The sequence below is a fragment of the Colias croceus genome, chromosome 1 (assembly GCF_905220415.1).
Source record: "Colias croceus chromosome 1, ilColCroc2.1".
NCBI lineage: Eukaryota > Metazoa > Arthropoda > Insecta > Lepidoptera > Pieridae > Colias > Colias croceus.
This window is the reverse complement of record NC_059537.1, coordinates 6,340,512-6,356,193: the sequence shown is the minus strand read 5'-3', so window position 1 is coordinate 6,356,193 and position 15,682 is coordinate 6,340,512. Positions and strand designations below refer to the sequence as shown.

The 15,682-nt window shown below is 32.1% G+C and overlaps 1 protein-coding gene across 1 annotated transcript in view; it reads right to left on the bottom strand.

Annotated features, from left to right (window-relative positions):
* Positions 1-10: 10 nt before the first annotated feature.
* LOC123695986 (dynein axonemal heavy chain 8) overlaps positions 11-15,682 on the bottom strand; it is a 42,079-nt gene continuing 26,407 nt past the window's right edge. Inside the window, exons 55-91 of the mRNA XM_045641956.1 lie at positions 15,583-15,678; positions 15,076-15,182; positions 13,939-14,102; positions 13,564-13,764; positions 13,324-13,464; positions 13,000-13,104; positions 12,737-12,921; positions 12,484-12,617; positions 12,275-12,406; positions 11,389-11,591; positions 11,190-11,304; positions 10,760-10,936; positions 10,242-10,409; positions 10,068-10,168; positions 9,741-9,939; positions 9,169-9,380; positions 7,998-8,136; positions 7,531-7,715; positions 7,294-7,420; positions 7,086-7,221; positions 6,755-6,972; positions 6,120-6,362; positions 5,687-5,822; positions 5,423-5,576; positions 5,010-5,129; positions 4,744-4,804; positions 4,492-4,671; positions 3,764-3,876; positions 3,599-3,684; positions 3,145-3,406; positions 2,688-2,927; positions 2,339-2,506; positions 1,965-2,106; positions 1,407-1,596; positions 1,111-1,232; positions 611-772; positions 11-267 (exon numbers count right to left, since the gene is read on the bottom strand). Coding sequence (XP_045497912.1) covers positions 142-267; positions 611-772; positions 1,111-1,232; positions 1,407-1,596; positions 1,965-2,106; positions 2,339-2,506; positions 2,688-2,927; positions 3,145-3,406; positions 3,599-3,684; positions 3,764-3,876; positions 4,492-4,671; positions 4,744-4,804; positions 5,010-5,129; positions 5,423-5,576; positions 5,687-5,822; positions 6,120-6,362; positions 6,755-6,972; positions 7,086-7,221; positions 7,294-7,420; positions 7,531-7,715; positions 7,998-8,136; positions 9,169-9,380; positions 9,741-9,939; positions 10,068-10,168; positions 10,242-10,409; positions 10,760-10,936; positions 11,190-11,304; positions 11,389-11,591; positions 12,275-12,406; positions 12,484-12,617; positions 12,737-12,921; positions 13,000-13,104; positions 13,324-13,464; positions 13,564-13,764; positions 13,939-14,102; positions 15,076-15,182; positions 15,583-15,678 — 5,750 coding nt within the window. The 3' untranslated portion in view covers positions 11-141. The remainder of the gene's footprint in view (positions 268-610; positions 773-1,110; positions 1,233-1,406; positions 1,597-1,964; positions 2,107-2,338; positions 2,507-2,687; positions 2,928-3,144; positions 3,407-3,598; positions 3,685-3,763; positions 3,877-4,491; positions 4,672-4,743; positions 4,805-5,009; positions 5,130-5,422; positions 5,577-5,686; positions 5,823-6,119; positions 6,363-6,754; positions 6,973-7,085; positions 7,222-7,293; positions 7,421-7,530; positions 7,716-7,997; positions 8,137-9,168; positions 9,381-9,740; positions 9,940-10,067; positions 10,169-10,241; positions 10,410-10,759; positions 10,937-11,189; positions 11,305-11,388; positions 11,592-12,274; positions 12,407-12,483; positions 12,618-12,736; positions 12,922-12,999; positions 13,105-13,323; positions 13,465-13,563; positions 13,765-13,938; positions 14,103-15,075; positions 15,183-15,582; positions 15,679-15,682) is intronic.

Genomic DNA, 15,682 nt, shown 5'->3' with positions numbered 1-15,682 from the left:
TTGTCTCGTTTATTTATTTTAAACTCTACTAAACTACTAACAAAGTAATATAAAAACAAAAATAACATTAACACGATAAAAACACTTTCAAAAGTATTATCATAATTTCCTGGAGATATCGAAAATATATAATTTAGGAAGCTATTTGATATCACACAAAATAGCAACGCCTCGTAAAATCCAATGGTCCGGATTTTTAATCGTCGTCAGCCATAGAGGAGTTATGAATGTCAAGTCTGTTCTTCTGGGTTTCTTATATACTGGACACTGTAAAAAGTAATTTATATTAATCGGAGTCATCTTAAGGATATTAATCCTCCTGTGCAAGATTGGGAAAGAATGAGTCCAGATTTTTTTTTTAAATATATGTACATTATTATAGCAAATGTACTCGGAAAATGGAGAATTTTAAATTAAAATATAGATTAATGTAAGAAAATCAAGACAAGTAAATAAGTTATTAATATGAAGGGGAAAGACAACGATACAAATACGTTAAAAACAAGAGCCGACACAGTTTTGATTAGCAACATTCTTCACGTTTTGTGTTTGGAGTTTTTCCAAAAGCATAATTACGATCTAGACACCTTTTAATATGATATTTTCTTACCTGATAGAGCTTAGGATCTTTAGGCGCAGTGGAGTTAATCGCATAAATGTGTACAACCGGCAGCGCAGTATACAACACTTTCAATGTTGACTCGCAAAGTCGCAAGTTGCGTCTGTCCCAACCCGCTCCGTCAAGGAAGAGACCGTGTACGTACACCCCTTCCTGTTATACCAAATAATTGATAAATAAATTGGTTATGGTATAAACTATAATACCTATAATTGTCTTGTAATAAAAGCAACATGTTTAAGTAAGGTACAAATATTTCATATTTATTTGTGATGAGACACAATGGATAGTTCTATGCAGTGTAACATTTTATTTAATTAAAAAAAATATTTAAAGGATGTCAGTCATATTATTTTAAAGCGCCTGATAAAAATATTGTATCAAATTATACTATTAGAAAATGTTGGATCTTTTTCCTTATCAAATGTCATAATATAAGATCTTTTGCCATAAAATATTAAGAATACTATATAAATGTAATTAATGCTAACCGGTGGTGGGGCTTTTATTTCTTCATAGAGAGACTTTGTTACGTCATTATGCAGTGCAACCATATCCAAAGCCCAGCCTTTATGCGCTCGAGTTACTTCTTGACGCATAGCCGTCAAGAATCCTTTAAAAATTATTTACTCATTAATTCTACTCCTTTATAATTAGTATCTTGTTATAATAATTCAGTACTTTAGTGAAGTGTTTATGGTAAAAAAAATGTAACTGTCCAAATACTCTATTACTAATATCAAAAAAAAAAGTCTAAGACATGACGTATTATTCTTGTTGTTATAACCTTGGGGATTAAAGAATCCTGTCATCCAAAACGAAAAGGGTCTTGCTTGGAAGCACCAAGTGGAGAACTGAATATTTCTTTCCAGAAATTCCGTAAACCAGAAACCCAACGTTGAAGACGACCAAGAACTTTTCAGCCATATGTTAGGGACCTTCGCGTCGTAAATATTATCCAAGGAATCGCGTAGATTCTGGGGGAAATTAGTTTAATGTATATAACATACTTGAAGATTACCCAAAAAGCATTAAAACATAATGCTTCCGTATTCAATTCACGTCGCATCTATATAAAAATATAGATTTTTGCATCCTACGATCAACTTATAACCGGAAAAGCTCAAATTTAAAAAAAAAACTTGATAAATATTAATCGAATGAATCTTTACTTGACATAGATTGGCTTTGAGAGCACTTAAGAGAACTCAATAAACGTCAAGAAATTTTTTATAAAATTTATATTATCAGCTATAACTAATCACCAACTTTTTCGTCAATGTTATTCCACTGGAAAAACGAAGCTTTTCTACAAATTATGATAATATTATTTTTGTATACTTACTTCATTCATAATAATAGTTCCGTCGATAGCAAGAAGCAGATCTTTTAACGTAGTCCTCACTAATGTGATCACCTTTTGCATGCGGTCAATCTCTTGGCGCAAAAATATCACCATCGAGTTCAACATACCATAATATCTCAACCTAAAGGAAAAAAAAACATTAATTGATCTTTTTTACAAACTCTATGTGGTATAAGTTTAATAAAATAAAATTAAAAATCTCCAAAAGAGAGTCACCAAGTTTTTGTTGGACGATGTATATAAATAGCCCTTTAATCGATATATATTATATATCATTCAATGCAATGAAAAATGTCTTTATCAATATTTCAAAGCTTATTTTTATTTACACCTTAGTCCTTAAACGATCTTACCTTTCCTTAACCTCATGTGGATCAAAGTTAGGTGGGACCTTTTCAAGCATCTCCTTACTCTGTCTATACACAGACGCTTCTCTGGTTTCCCCGCCACCGGAGCTAGATTCTTTTGGCTGAATTGATAGAATTGTGTCCAGCAATTCCTGGGTTTTATTGCGTTGATACCTAATAGAATTATTATAATAACAATAATCAATATTTTAATGTCGAAATAATTGTGTGGCATCTTCATTTGATTTCTTTGAGCTACCGCTTGAAATATGTGTATTAAGTAATAGTTTAAACAAATATTATCTTTACTTTTTTTTTGGATTCAGTACTTAGTTACAAAAAGTAAATAAATTACGTGATATCTGCATTAGTATGTAATCCATAAGCTTGCGGTGGATCGACCGTCTTCATCTTGTCAATCTCTTCCAAATATTCCGGAATGTTCTTAAATTTCAAAATGCCGTAGTTCTTGTAGAACTGGAAATCCTCTTCAAATAGCTGGTCTGTGAACCAAACCCTAGTGAACGTGCTTAACAGACGGTTATCGTAGTCGTCTGTTACTCGGCCGCCATATTGCACTGCGGATATCATGTATCTGCAATAAATTACTTATACTTACTCGTAGATAGATCCCCCACACAATTAATGAGATAATATCGCTGGAAATATAAACAATTCCGAAATAGAGCCACTTATATTGGATATAAGAAGAAAATACATAATTAAAAGATAGTGAAAGCCCGGTGAAGAAAAAATATCTCGGTCTGGTAACTGGAAACAGGAATTCACAACACTGAAAGCTGAAAACATACCTCACAGTAGTCCAACTGACATTCTGACCAGGTTCTAGGATATCTAAATGGTTCTGCACAAACATGCACGAAGCGAGCCAATCAGCGGAATTGAACTCATAAGGAATATTCCATCCCAAAGGACCAAACTTTCTTCGCTCTTGCACCACAGTATGTAAGAACGATATGGTATAAATCAAAGGTAAGTAGAACGGACTGTCGCTATAGTCCAGGAAATCTTGACTCATCGAGTCATATGTTCGCATTAATCCAGCTTTGATACCTGCAAATTATAGTGTCTAAATATTATCTAATAATAGTTCCTTTAGAAAATTTAATATTTCTAACACACATATCACGAATTGTCCCTGTTAATAGTATGAGATTTAAAAACCATTCATAAAGGCTTGAATACGATATGATAAGGTGCAATTAAAAAAAAGGTTAATTATAAAATCAAATATATAATGTTTACCTGACGGTGGTTCACATGTGTATTTAATCGCCATTTGCAACAGAGTAATTGGGAATTTATCATGAGGCTCTGTTGTAATCCATAATCTGGAATACAAGAACAATATCAAGAAGTTTATTCGATTAATTTGATTTGATTTGATATGAAAATGGATATGAACTTTACCTGAAGGTCTCATGTACTTTTTCAGGCTCCTTTTCAAGTTCTGCAAACTGCTCCATGATTTCCACCATGTATTCCAACCCTAAATGGCAATTTTGCAGCAACACCCATAAGCCCTTTTACATGAAAACAAATTTTATCATCAAAATTAAGAAGTCATAATTCCAAAAAGTAACAAGTGTTGATAATTATTAAAAAAACAAAATACCCGACTGCACACTAAAAAAAGAGTAAAAATCCTATATTAATTACTCCCGTGATTGAAATGAATCTAATGATACCGCATACATATTTTTTTAAAGGGAAATTTAGAAAAAATATTATTATGTCTTTATCCCGTGGGACTTTTAGGATAAAATGTATCCTATGACACTCCCGTAATCAAGACAAATCTAACGATACCTCATACATCAAAATCCATCAAGCCGTTTAGGCTACAGGTGGTCACAAAGGAAAAGACATACATACATACTTACATACACTCGAAAAACATTACCCTCCTTCTTTGGCAGTCGGGTAAAAAAGGCCATACTTTTGTGTCTTGTATCGGATGTCATTTCTGAATATTTAAAAAAAAGAGAAAGAATGGAAAATCTTTAACATGGATTCGTTCAAATTTCTTGAACTCATGTGACACGAGTTGATCACGAGGAGTGTTGATCACTTAGACCTAAAATTTTTAATCTAAAAAGCTAAATAACATGCTCAACACATAAAATATTTGTGTATACCTCTTTAAGACCTCTATCAATAAGTTTCCTAGCATGAACTTCTTGTCCCTGTCCCATAGATATAGACGAGCACAGACACTCCAATCTCTTCGCAGTTGTTTCAATAGAAGGCGTAGGATCCGATCCCATCGCTAAGAATCCAATCAACGGTACTAAAGGACGCGATTCTAATACCATATTCTGTAAACATTTGAATGTCTTAGTATGTGTTTTATATACAGACAATAATAAGGTCGAAAAAGGAAAGCTTACTTCGTAGTTCACTATTACGGCTTCAGAAAACCTTGCACCCATAGAGCTAATTACGTATTTCCTGTAAAAGTTAAATGATAACGTAATATAAAATAAATTACTGCTTATATAACTTTACATCATGAACTGACTTTATTCTGCATTACACTTATTATATCGGCCATATTTTTTTTTTGTATTAATATTTGCATGGCATGATTGCTGCATTTGCAATCAAATAATAAGGAAAAGTTCCAGAATTATTCAAATATATTGAAGACACTCACAAACTCTGCGCCAAAGTTCGATCCGGACACCAAGCTCGCACAACCAGTAATTTTCTAAACACATCTAGCGTGTTTAAGCCATCTGGTAATGGCTCATCTTCAGGAGCTTCCTTATCGAACCTTCAATAAATAATTGTATAATTATTGTATTAAGTTTTTTTTTTCTATTAAGCTTTGAATTATGACTAATTCTTATGTATGAAATGGAATTAAACAAATTGCGTATTACTAGTTATATGATGATAACATAGCACAGAATAACTGATAGCTAGTTTCCTAATATATATAAACTACGTATCATTTTTATTATAAAAATTATATAATATAAATACATAACTCTAAGGGATACAGATATACTAACAAAATAAAAAACATGAGCAGCTTCAAAAACAACGAGCAAGAATCTCAATTACCAGTTTTTCCAACCCTTTTCATTATTACACACTTGATTCAAAATATTTGTGAACTGCCTGAGATTCGACAACTGCACCAAGTTTAACCAAGACATGTCCGTCACCCACTTGAAAGGTTTTGGAGGACAAGCATTCAAATCTAATGCAGCACCACCTTTGAAATTCATTTAATTTATTATATTTTCCTTAAGAAAACTCGATGAAAGTACTTTATCAAATCTATTGTTTAAATATTAAGCTATGTAGTCAATGATATTAGGATACCTTTGATAAATGTTTGGAACTCATCGTAAGTTATGTACTCCTTTTGTAAATCAATTTTTAGTGTTAAAAGCAATGTAAATAGATACTTATGCTTCTCGTAGAAACCTCTGCTTATATACTTCCATACGTCGTATGTCTAGAAGTTTAAATAAAATTTATGTAAGCGGCATTGATTCTACTCAAATGATTATTTGATCAGTTTTATCACTCGTGCATAACGAGGATTCTATCAATTCAAAATTAATTGAATGAAGCAGAATTTCTTCAAAAGTTCTGAGGTAACAAACAAAAATACAGTCGAATTTAAACTCCTCTTTTTTAGGTCTGTTTATAAACTAAATTTAGATAAAGTATTAAAATTATGACTTTCAAACTTAAAATATAACTTATATCAAATCCCAACAGGAAGGCTATTTACCCGAATAACACTTACCAAATAATCAATAATAAAGGCGATCCTCTTAAACGTGATCGGACTCTGCGGTGATCTCTCCATTGATATATCGAATCTCTCCAAGAACTGAGCCAGCGAAGTTTGATACATGTTACAGACAAGCGACATGTTGCAAATTAGGAAATAGAGGACCGAGCCTCGGGTCGCTACGGGACGGAATTCCTCGCGAGCCGCGTTTATCTTTAATTCCGTTTCCTTTGCACCGTCAAGTTTTTCTCGCACCTAGAATTATAAAGTATGCAATAAATGTAACTGCTGAATATTTATAATACTATAATAAGTTTTTTGAAACTGAAAAATATTGTTATGAATTTTCCAATCTAGAGCAATTTATCCTGAATTTCAACCATCCAACTTATCAAACAATTTACAAAACAATCAAATCAATTTATTATTTTAATAAAAAGACAAAATTATGAATATAGAAAAAACATGTTAAAAACATGAAATTTTGTATTACAACCGATCCCCGTTAAATGGACCTACATAATGAAATGGGTTGAAAATGGATCATTCGTCCACCAAACAGTTTGATAAAAAAACATAACTTCCTTTTATCGATACGCTTAGCGTCAAAACAATAATTACCTAATATATTTCATTACAAACCGTACCTCTGTAGCTGTAGCTTTAGTTATATTCAACACTTGAATTAGTGACACGTCTTCCACTAACGATCCCTGTATAGTGGTCAGTTTGTGAAGCAAATTCGCCTCAAGTTCTTGCATTTTGCGCCTGTTGGCTGTTACGTCCATTATCAGTTGTGTACGTTCAGCTTCCATTTCAGCTTTCTCAGTTAAAATTACACGACCTAATAGCTGATCTTCCAGACCTGATGAAATAAATGAAATTAAATTACAAACCTATGTCTTACTTATCTTCGAAATATAATTTTCTGGAAGAGATTGAGCTTTGAACATCGTACAATAAATGTCATGATAATACCTTGCATTGTGACGGTAAAATCAATGATGGAAGTGCGCGCAGATATTTCTGGCGTATAAGCAGGGTTCGGCAACTTTGTTGTTATATAAATCTTATGTCCTGCCATTACGTCAATTTCTTTATCCCCTAGTTTCACCTATACACATATTAAAATATTGATTGATATGACATTACGAACACATTTATTTCAATTTTATTGCAGACTTACTTTGTATGAAGAACCAATTTTAATATAGTTCCTCTCCAAAATATTGTCTAAAGCAGGATCGAGTTCCTCTGCCACATCTTCGATAAGCAGTGGTCTAGCTAAAGACACGCAGTCTTCAATGTGATTTCTGAAAAAATTACCGAAACGGATTAAACAAACTAAACTCACCTAAATGAAACCTGATAATTAGATAATTTACTCATAATTTTAAAACGAATTTTTATCAACTAGTTGTACCTGAAATATTTATGATTTAGAGTAGTAACAATCAAATCGTTATATTTCTCCATGTTCTTTATCCAGATCTTTCCTTGAGTTTGTGGATCTATTAGCAGCGGGAATCGAGCCGCTTTCGTCACAATGATACCATTTTGAATCGACAGCTCATCGGTTGGCAGACCACATAAGTTCCAATCACCAATCTAGGTATATTAAATGACTTAATTTTGAAACTTACTAAATGATGCTTTTAAACATTTATATTGTTTTAATTTAGAGAGCAAAGTATTGTATACTGCATGCTGTGTTAATTATATTTATTTACATGAAAAAGTCTAACTAATTTTATTCTATACATCAATATTGTCGGGAAAAGATTTGTATTACTTAGGAAGTGTATTATCTTTCAAATATTTTTCTCAGTTGTATAATACCTATATGACTGTTTTAGTACTCTTACAAATAGCAGATGTTAAGATTTTTACCGTAGCTGTATCCGTGAGTTGTTCAGTTATATTTAAATTCATTGATACGGGTATCTTTCTTCGAAGCAATTCGGTCAACCAATTGCTTATTAACAGCGAACGGAACTCTTGATTAAACGGTCCCGAGTATGATAAGAACCTTACAAAAGAATAAAATTAAAGAACATCATTTGAAATATTGTCCTAGAATACCATTTATTCATTTTCCCAGTTATCAACGTGTTACGTGCATAACAAACTGTGATCACTCATCATATTCATTAGAAGCAAACAATAACATTATTAAAATATAGAAACGTTAGATGTTAAAAATAAAAAAAGTATTATGGATCAAATTTACTCCTTGTCAAAACAGCTTCTGCGTCAATACGCTGTAATAATTACCATACATTATGTTGGTCTATAACGGAACTATCCTATACACAATGGTCTATCCAATTTGAGCTGAACCATAAGCATGTATCCGCATGCATGATCACAATTTGCATAACAAGCGCTCATCAAAGCGATCAGACTGTCTTCATCGTACATATTGATACACGGCTTTTGTATGCTCTTCTATAAATAAACTTAAATATGCATCGGATGTAAATATAAATTGGTTCCCACATCCCTCGGAAGAAAATGACTTTCCTTATGTTCGAATTGCGGAAGGCCTTTGTCTAGTAAGCGAAAATATAGGCTCCGGAAAAACATAAAATTTAATGTCTATCCACGTGAAATGTGATGTTAGGTTATTTTTATGAATAAATCGGGTTAATCTAAGAAAAGAAGTAGGTCGCTTTTTGACATAATATACAGGACTTGACTAAAAGGATAAAAAGGAATGGAAATGTATAGTGTCAAGTGAACATTTGCTGAAAGTAAGTCAAGTATAATCCACACGCCACTATGCAATCTAAACAAGACTTGAATTAAATTAATTGTATACAGACGACATATAGCGAGGTAATAAGAGGTTCATATGAGCTTCAAATATAGATTTGTATATTTAACACGCAACTATATTTTTAAAAGTTAACACATAATATCAACAATAATTATCTTATATAAAAATCTCACTTTCTAAGGTCAAAGCTAGACCAAATTTGTACGCACGGGTTGCACCTGCTTTCAAACAAAAAAAAAGCAATAAAAATTTGTTAATATTAAGAATTTAATCGTCACTCACCCAGTAAGAAGAACAATATCACCAACCAATCGTTCAATTTCAGACTTAAAAAGCGCAGACTGTTCAGTCCACCGGACCCTTTCTCCACTCAAGCCATTTATAAGAGCAGTCGCGGCGTCCATCTTCTGTTGGCATTTAGCTGCATCGTCTAACACCGCTTGTTTCAACGTCATCGCTTCGTCAAATCGCTGTTGCACGTCCCTTAGTTCACGCTGAAAATGTGTTACTCATAAAATTATCATTATAAAGCTGAAGAGTTTGTTTGTTTGTTTGCGTGCTTTAACGCGCTAATTTCAGGAACCACGAGTTCTACTACAAAAATTACTTCACAGTTAGATAGTCCACTTATCAAGGAAGACTTATCGTCACGCTTAGAAAAGTAGGAGCAGAGCAATGCGAGTAAAACTGCGGGGCACAGCTGGTAATGTATATTTTAGCACAATTTTAGGTACCGTTCATACCTAACTTAACGCTCTTAATTTATAAACAATATGAAATCCATTGAAAGTACCCATAGGAGTAGTAATATTACTGACTTAAATCAGTTGTACTTTAATAGCATAATTACAAACCTCTTTTGCTTCTAATTGCGCTTCAGCAGCCTCTAGCTCCTTTTTCGCAGCTTGATATTTCCCCTGCATAATGGCTAAATTTGCCTTCAAGGGTAAAACATCTTTATTCACTGCATAAAATTGAGCCATCGCAATGGTCCATGAAATCAGACCGGCAACATTGCCGCAAGCTATTTTGGCCGCTTCAAATGTGTACTGGCTAAAGAAATCATTAAGAAATTTATAAATAAATTTATATTAAATTAAATATTTGTTTTTCAAAATGTTTGAGACTTCATACAAGCAGTCGATATTTTGGTTTAGACTGAGATTTTATCATTTTCTTACCTGAAGTTAAAATATGGCTGCAGCAAATCAACCATTTCAGCATTAATTTCATCTTTCGGGTAAAACTTTAAGTTATTTAAAAACCTCGAATCCGCCATAACCTAAAATTAACTTTTTTAGTTTATGATCTAAAGTCTACTATGATAAAAAAGTTTTATATTTTTATAAGTTTACCTTCAAAGATTCTGCCCAAGAGGCCATTAAAAATTCTTTTTCCGGATCAGGTTTTATAGGATCAATTCTTTTTCTGAACAAAATAATTACAGCGTCCATAATGAGTGTAATTAGATAAGGCGGTTTTCCCAACTTTCTCACCGTCGCTATATCAGCGGCGTTAATGGTCTATAATTTGGATGAAAAAATTAAATGATTACAGGATAAAAAATATTTGAATAATTAAAATTTTTCTATTCACAAGTAAGGACACATTCCGTAACGACGTTGGATTCTTCGTTACATTATTTATTGTAAATAATTTAAAAAATAAAACTAAACAACTTTTAATGCTACGTAAAAAGCTTTTCACTGCTTGCTGACAATATCCTGACAGTCTATTTCACACTTTTTGGCGTAAATTTTCGTAAATTATTTGTTAAGTAACGTTTGCATAACTAACGGATAAGATAAGCAAAACACATCTAAAATAATTATGTTATCTCTTTTTTTCTAATCATTGCATCATCGGAACTTACCAACAAAGCAGCCTCCGCAGCATCAAGCGCTGGTTTAGCAGCCGCTAACTTCTCTTCAGCCACCGCAGTCTCAGCTGCGATAACGCTTACAAGTTTTACAGCTCGATCTTTTACAGCTAAAACTTCTGCTTTCACCACTTCTGCTGCCGCTTGAGATTCTGCGACTGCTGCTAATACCTAAAAACAGTTTTATTAGGCTAATTTTGTAATATGTGTAGAAAGTAAATTTATTTTCCAGGGTTTGTATCTTTATCAATAATTCATAAAGTGGCTGTCCTAAAAGAAACTGTAAACCAATCGATACAAAAAGAGGACTAATTACTTTAACATGGAATAACCATCAAATACTGAATACACTTCGAATTACGATATTTGTTATAATTCTTATTTTAGTAAACCGTGCATTTTAATAACATGGGTGCCTCATTACCTCTTCAGCCGCAGCAGTCGCTTCTTTAATTTCTTGGTCTTTGATTTCCAGTTCTTTCTTAAGTTCATCAACACTAGCTGCAGCTTCAACTAATTTGTCTAAACCAGTCGTCATACTACAATGATAAAAAAGCAAAAATTAACGCTTAAATGTTCAGCTAATTTGTATTTCAACAAATTTAATGGATTTTATTACAAACCGTCTAGCCATTTCAGCAATGTTAACATGTTTTTCTTTATAAAGCACTTTGTATCCTTCTAAGAACGATAAGTATGATTTAGGTGTAACATGCGTCTGCCGTCTAAATCTATCATAATACATGCTGCAAGTATCAGCTACGTCATCTTGTACCATTCCCATTATTTCTATAAGCTGTTGCTTCGTTTCTGGAGAGCAGACAATCTAAGAAGAAAATTTAATGAAATGCAAATGTTATAATATCAGCTCGCAACTTATGCATACTTACGTCCTAAAATGTTTTTTTACGTCCTAGGCCTTAATATGAACAAAAACAAAGCTATAGTAGAGCCATTTTAATGGCAACATTTGACAGTTCAACAAAATTCAACAACGTAACCTAGTAACGACGACATAGAATAACATGATATTTCGTTTTGTTAGAACTGCACATTTGCTTAACTTTTTTCAATTACGATTACATATTTATAATAATAATGACCGATACAAGTTATTTTAAGATTTCATTTTACTGATAAACCATCCTAAACATAATAAACAATTTCTGAATTGAAGAACTGACGTCGCTACAATTTTGTGTCAATAAACCTTTTTTCTTTTTAAATACTAGAGACGTTACTCTAAAAATCGAAATCTGACATCTTGAATCGAATGCATTGTGACTTGTGAATAAAAATCATCATAAATTAATAAATTCGATTGACAAATGTTTCAAATCCGTATCGATTAATACACTTTAATCGATGTTATTAAGCAGGTTACCTCTCTTCGAAGATAAAATTGATAGACGTCAAATGTTGCCTATTAAATTGGCTCGACTATAATAATATGTATTACTTAATTTTAAAAAACGTGATGAAATCTACTTGAAATAACTGTGTACATACTGGAAATTCAGACAAGAAATGATGTGCGACTTCAATCAGAGCGCTTCTCGGCCACTTTTGGAACCAATCCATTGTCGATCCAGATATGAGACCGGGAAATTTGAGTGCTCTGCTTCGGAATTTCTCACCGACCTTTCAATAAATATTTATTATACCACCTTTTTTTAAATATAAACGCAAACGATATATTGATATTTTGTTAATCTTACCGGTGAAAAGCATAACACAACATGCAAATTTGATCGTGAACGCATTATAAAGAATTCATAGAGCACATCTGGTACTGGAATTCGTTTTGGTGCAACTTTCTTCATTATGGGAGTTAACTCGTTTAATATTTCATCTATGTAACACATTACCATATTAATAATACTATAAATTGGATTTTAAGGAAAAATATTGTCATACAATTTTTACTATATTTTTATGAAAATGTATTTTAAGTAAATTTTTATTTCTTACCCATTTCATCTTTAGCAAACAGGTTAGCAATTTCTCCTGAACTCAAAATATTATTAAGAAACTCTAAAAATTGTTCATCTTTTATATCATTGTCCGTAAAAATAAATGTTATTCCATGACCCTGTAAGCCAGCTATACGGTATAGTATTTTAATATCCTCCATGAAATTATTTACATTGTAGGATCTGAAAAGTTAATTAATTTTAACATGAGGAATGATTAAAAAAGTATTATTTAAGAACTCGAAATGAAATGAAACCAACCTAGTCAAAGTAATTTGATAAAAGGAAAAGTTTGCTATGTAAGAAGCCAATTTAGTTAAACTTTGTTTACCAGATCCACCCACACCGACGAGCAAAGCATTACCTCTGTAAAAAAATATTGCGATGATTGTTTTGTTCATATTTCTTAAACAAATTTAATTTGAAAGATTTTTTTATTAAAACATTGTAGGCTGGAAGAACTTCCTTGGACATCACCACTGCTAAGATTGATCATTTGTCATGATAGATGCCGCAAAGACCAAATTTAAAAGTTCCGTTATTTCAGAATATACTAAAAATGATAATGAACAAAATAATAATTACCTAGGAGTATTAATAATCCTAGAAATAATAAACAAATGCACCATAGCGTCATGGAAAAATACCAAATCCAGATGAGCACCACGGATTTGATCATTAAATTGCTCTTGGAATTGCCCTAATTTAAACAACACGAATTCCCATCTGAAATAATTGCAAAATTATCATTTGGTTTTTTATTTATAAACAGCTTTTTTTGTTTGTCTTTCCGTAAAATATTTATTTCATATCATTTGGACTAACGATGGAAGTTCTTCATATATTTTAGGCGCTTCAGTACTAAAGTCCTCTTCTTCATCTCCAGTAGGGTCAACTGGTTCTCGGAGGAAATTAACAAAGAACGTCTCTCCCTCTGGGAATTCATTGACTACATCGGCCAATTCCTGGCCTGCAATCTTCCAAAACGTTGCTACAAACCAATCCTTATCGTCGAATGTTGTGAACCTAGAGGGACCAAGATATTATCTATTTGTTGCGTAGTTTCAACTTTCTCTTTGTTACACATAATTTTTATGATATCTGTATAATAATATCATTCAATTGTTTTTTATCGTCTATTTTGAGATCAATTAATAAAATGTCATATCTAATTAAAACCTTAAGTTCATGTAAATGTACCTATCTGAAATAACTCGCAAGCATTCATGGAACCACAACTTCAAAGCTGTCTTTATAGACGGCAGTTCTTCTCTCTTTATGAAGAGAATGCCTTCCCAAATACGAGACAAATCTCGGAGATTGAAAACATAATGGAACTTGGCTGGTGTAGGCAACATTTTTATCTGTAATACAATAAGTAAGTACATAAAATAGTGCTATATAATTATTTCTGTTTTGAAATATATGAAATGAAAGAGCTTTAAAAGCCTTGATTTAAACAATAGTTTGGAAAATCCAAAAGTGCACGCCTCATAATCTCATCCTTAACAATAAAATTGATTATTTATAAAGAGTACACTATAAATATAAAAAAGAAATAAAATAAAACAGTTGGAAAAGTAAAGAAAGCGGTACCGTAATAATTGAGCTATTTTTCTTGTGGCCCCACCTAGATGTGAAACTGCGCAGGGGTACCTAAGGGACTGACTACCAACTTATTTTTTTAAACCTTGGCTCATAGTATAAAGAATCGAGTTTATAATGGTGAATTTTGAGTACACTATAAATATAACAAAAATAAAGTAAAATAAAGAATGTAAGATAAAGATATATATAGATATACTAAAATTATGGAGAACAGTTGATATTTTTTTTTTTTGTTTATTTAATAACAATTAAACCACATCGAATCAGACCCTGAAAAATGAAAGGGTTCTATTCCTGAGCATACTCAAGCGTAAGAGAAAAAAAAAGACTCGATTAGTAAAGTATTTCGGTCGCTATCGTGTTAACAAGAAAATCCTCCGCACATACAGACACACGGACGTCCAAGACAGAACTTTTTTAAACTGTTTTTTAACTAGTTTAAATAACAAAAATAACATCAAAAATATCACGAATGTTAAAAATAGTGTTTTTTAATAATATGTGTGTGTATGTATTATCTTACAAGTGCAATGTATGATACATGAAGACATTTTAAGTTTGAAAAATCAGATGTTTTGCGCGAAGTGACAGTAGTACCCACCTCAACGCTTCGCTTATGAGGCGTGCAATAAAATGTTCATTTTGTAATGTAAAAGTTACTGAACATTCATTTAAACTTCACATACTCTTATGCCCTTTGTTTTAATGAAGTAAAAGCATTCACATTACCTTTGTCTGTTGCCATATAATACGCGTAACCCGCACAAGTCTGGGCATGAAGTCGACAATTTTCTTATCGAATCTAGTTTTACAAAAATACCCTGCGCTTATTGTTTCTGAAATAATAAAGAATAAAAATAACTACGTTAAAAAATCGAACTTCAAAAACGGAAAAGTAAAAAATAAAAAATAAATTGATATCATTAATTACTACATATTATTAATTAGTTGTGCTATTTACTAAATATGTTTGCACTAAGCACTTAAGTATTAAACACGTGTAAACAGGGCATTATGAAATCAAATCTCCTACTAAATTAAGAGTTCCTACTAAAGTAAGAACAACATCATCTAAGACGACATTGGCGCTAATAATAATTTTAATATTCAATATTTAGATTTAGATGCTAAGAATGCGTGAAAGCAAAAAAACAGGCAGACATGGCGGAAATATTATAAATTATATCTTATTAACTATTTCCATAAACTAGGCAACTCACAAAAGAGAATAATTACCAAAGATTTTATCCATCGAGACGTCGCTAGGCAGAGTGCAATTAAAAATATTAAATTGCCTCTTCAATCGGGGTGGAATATCATTACGACCGCCACCTAT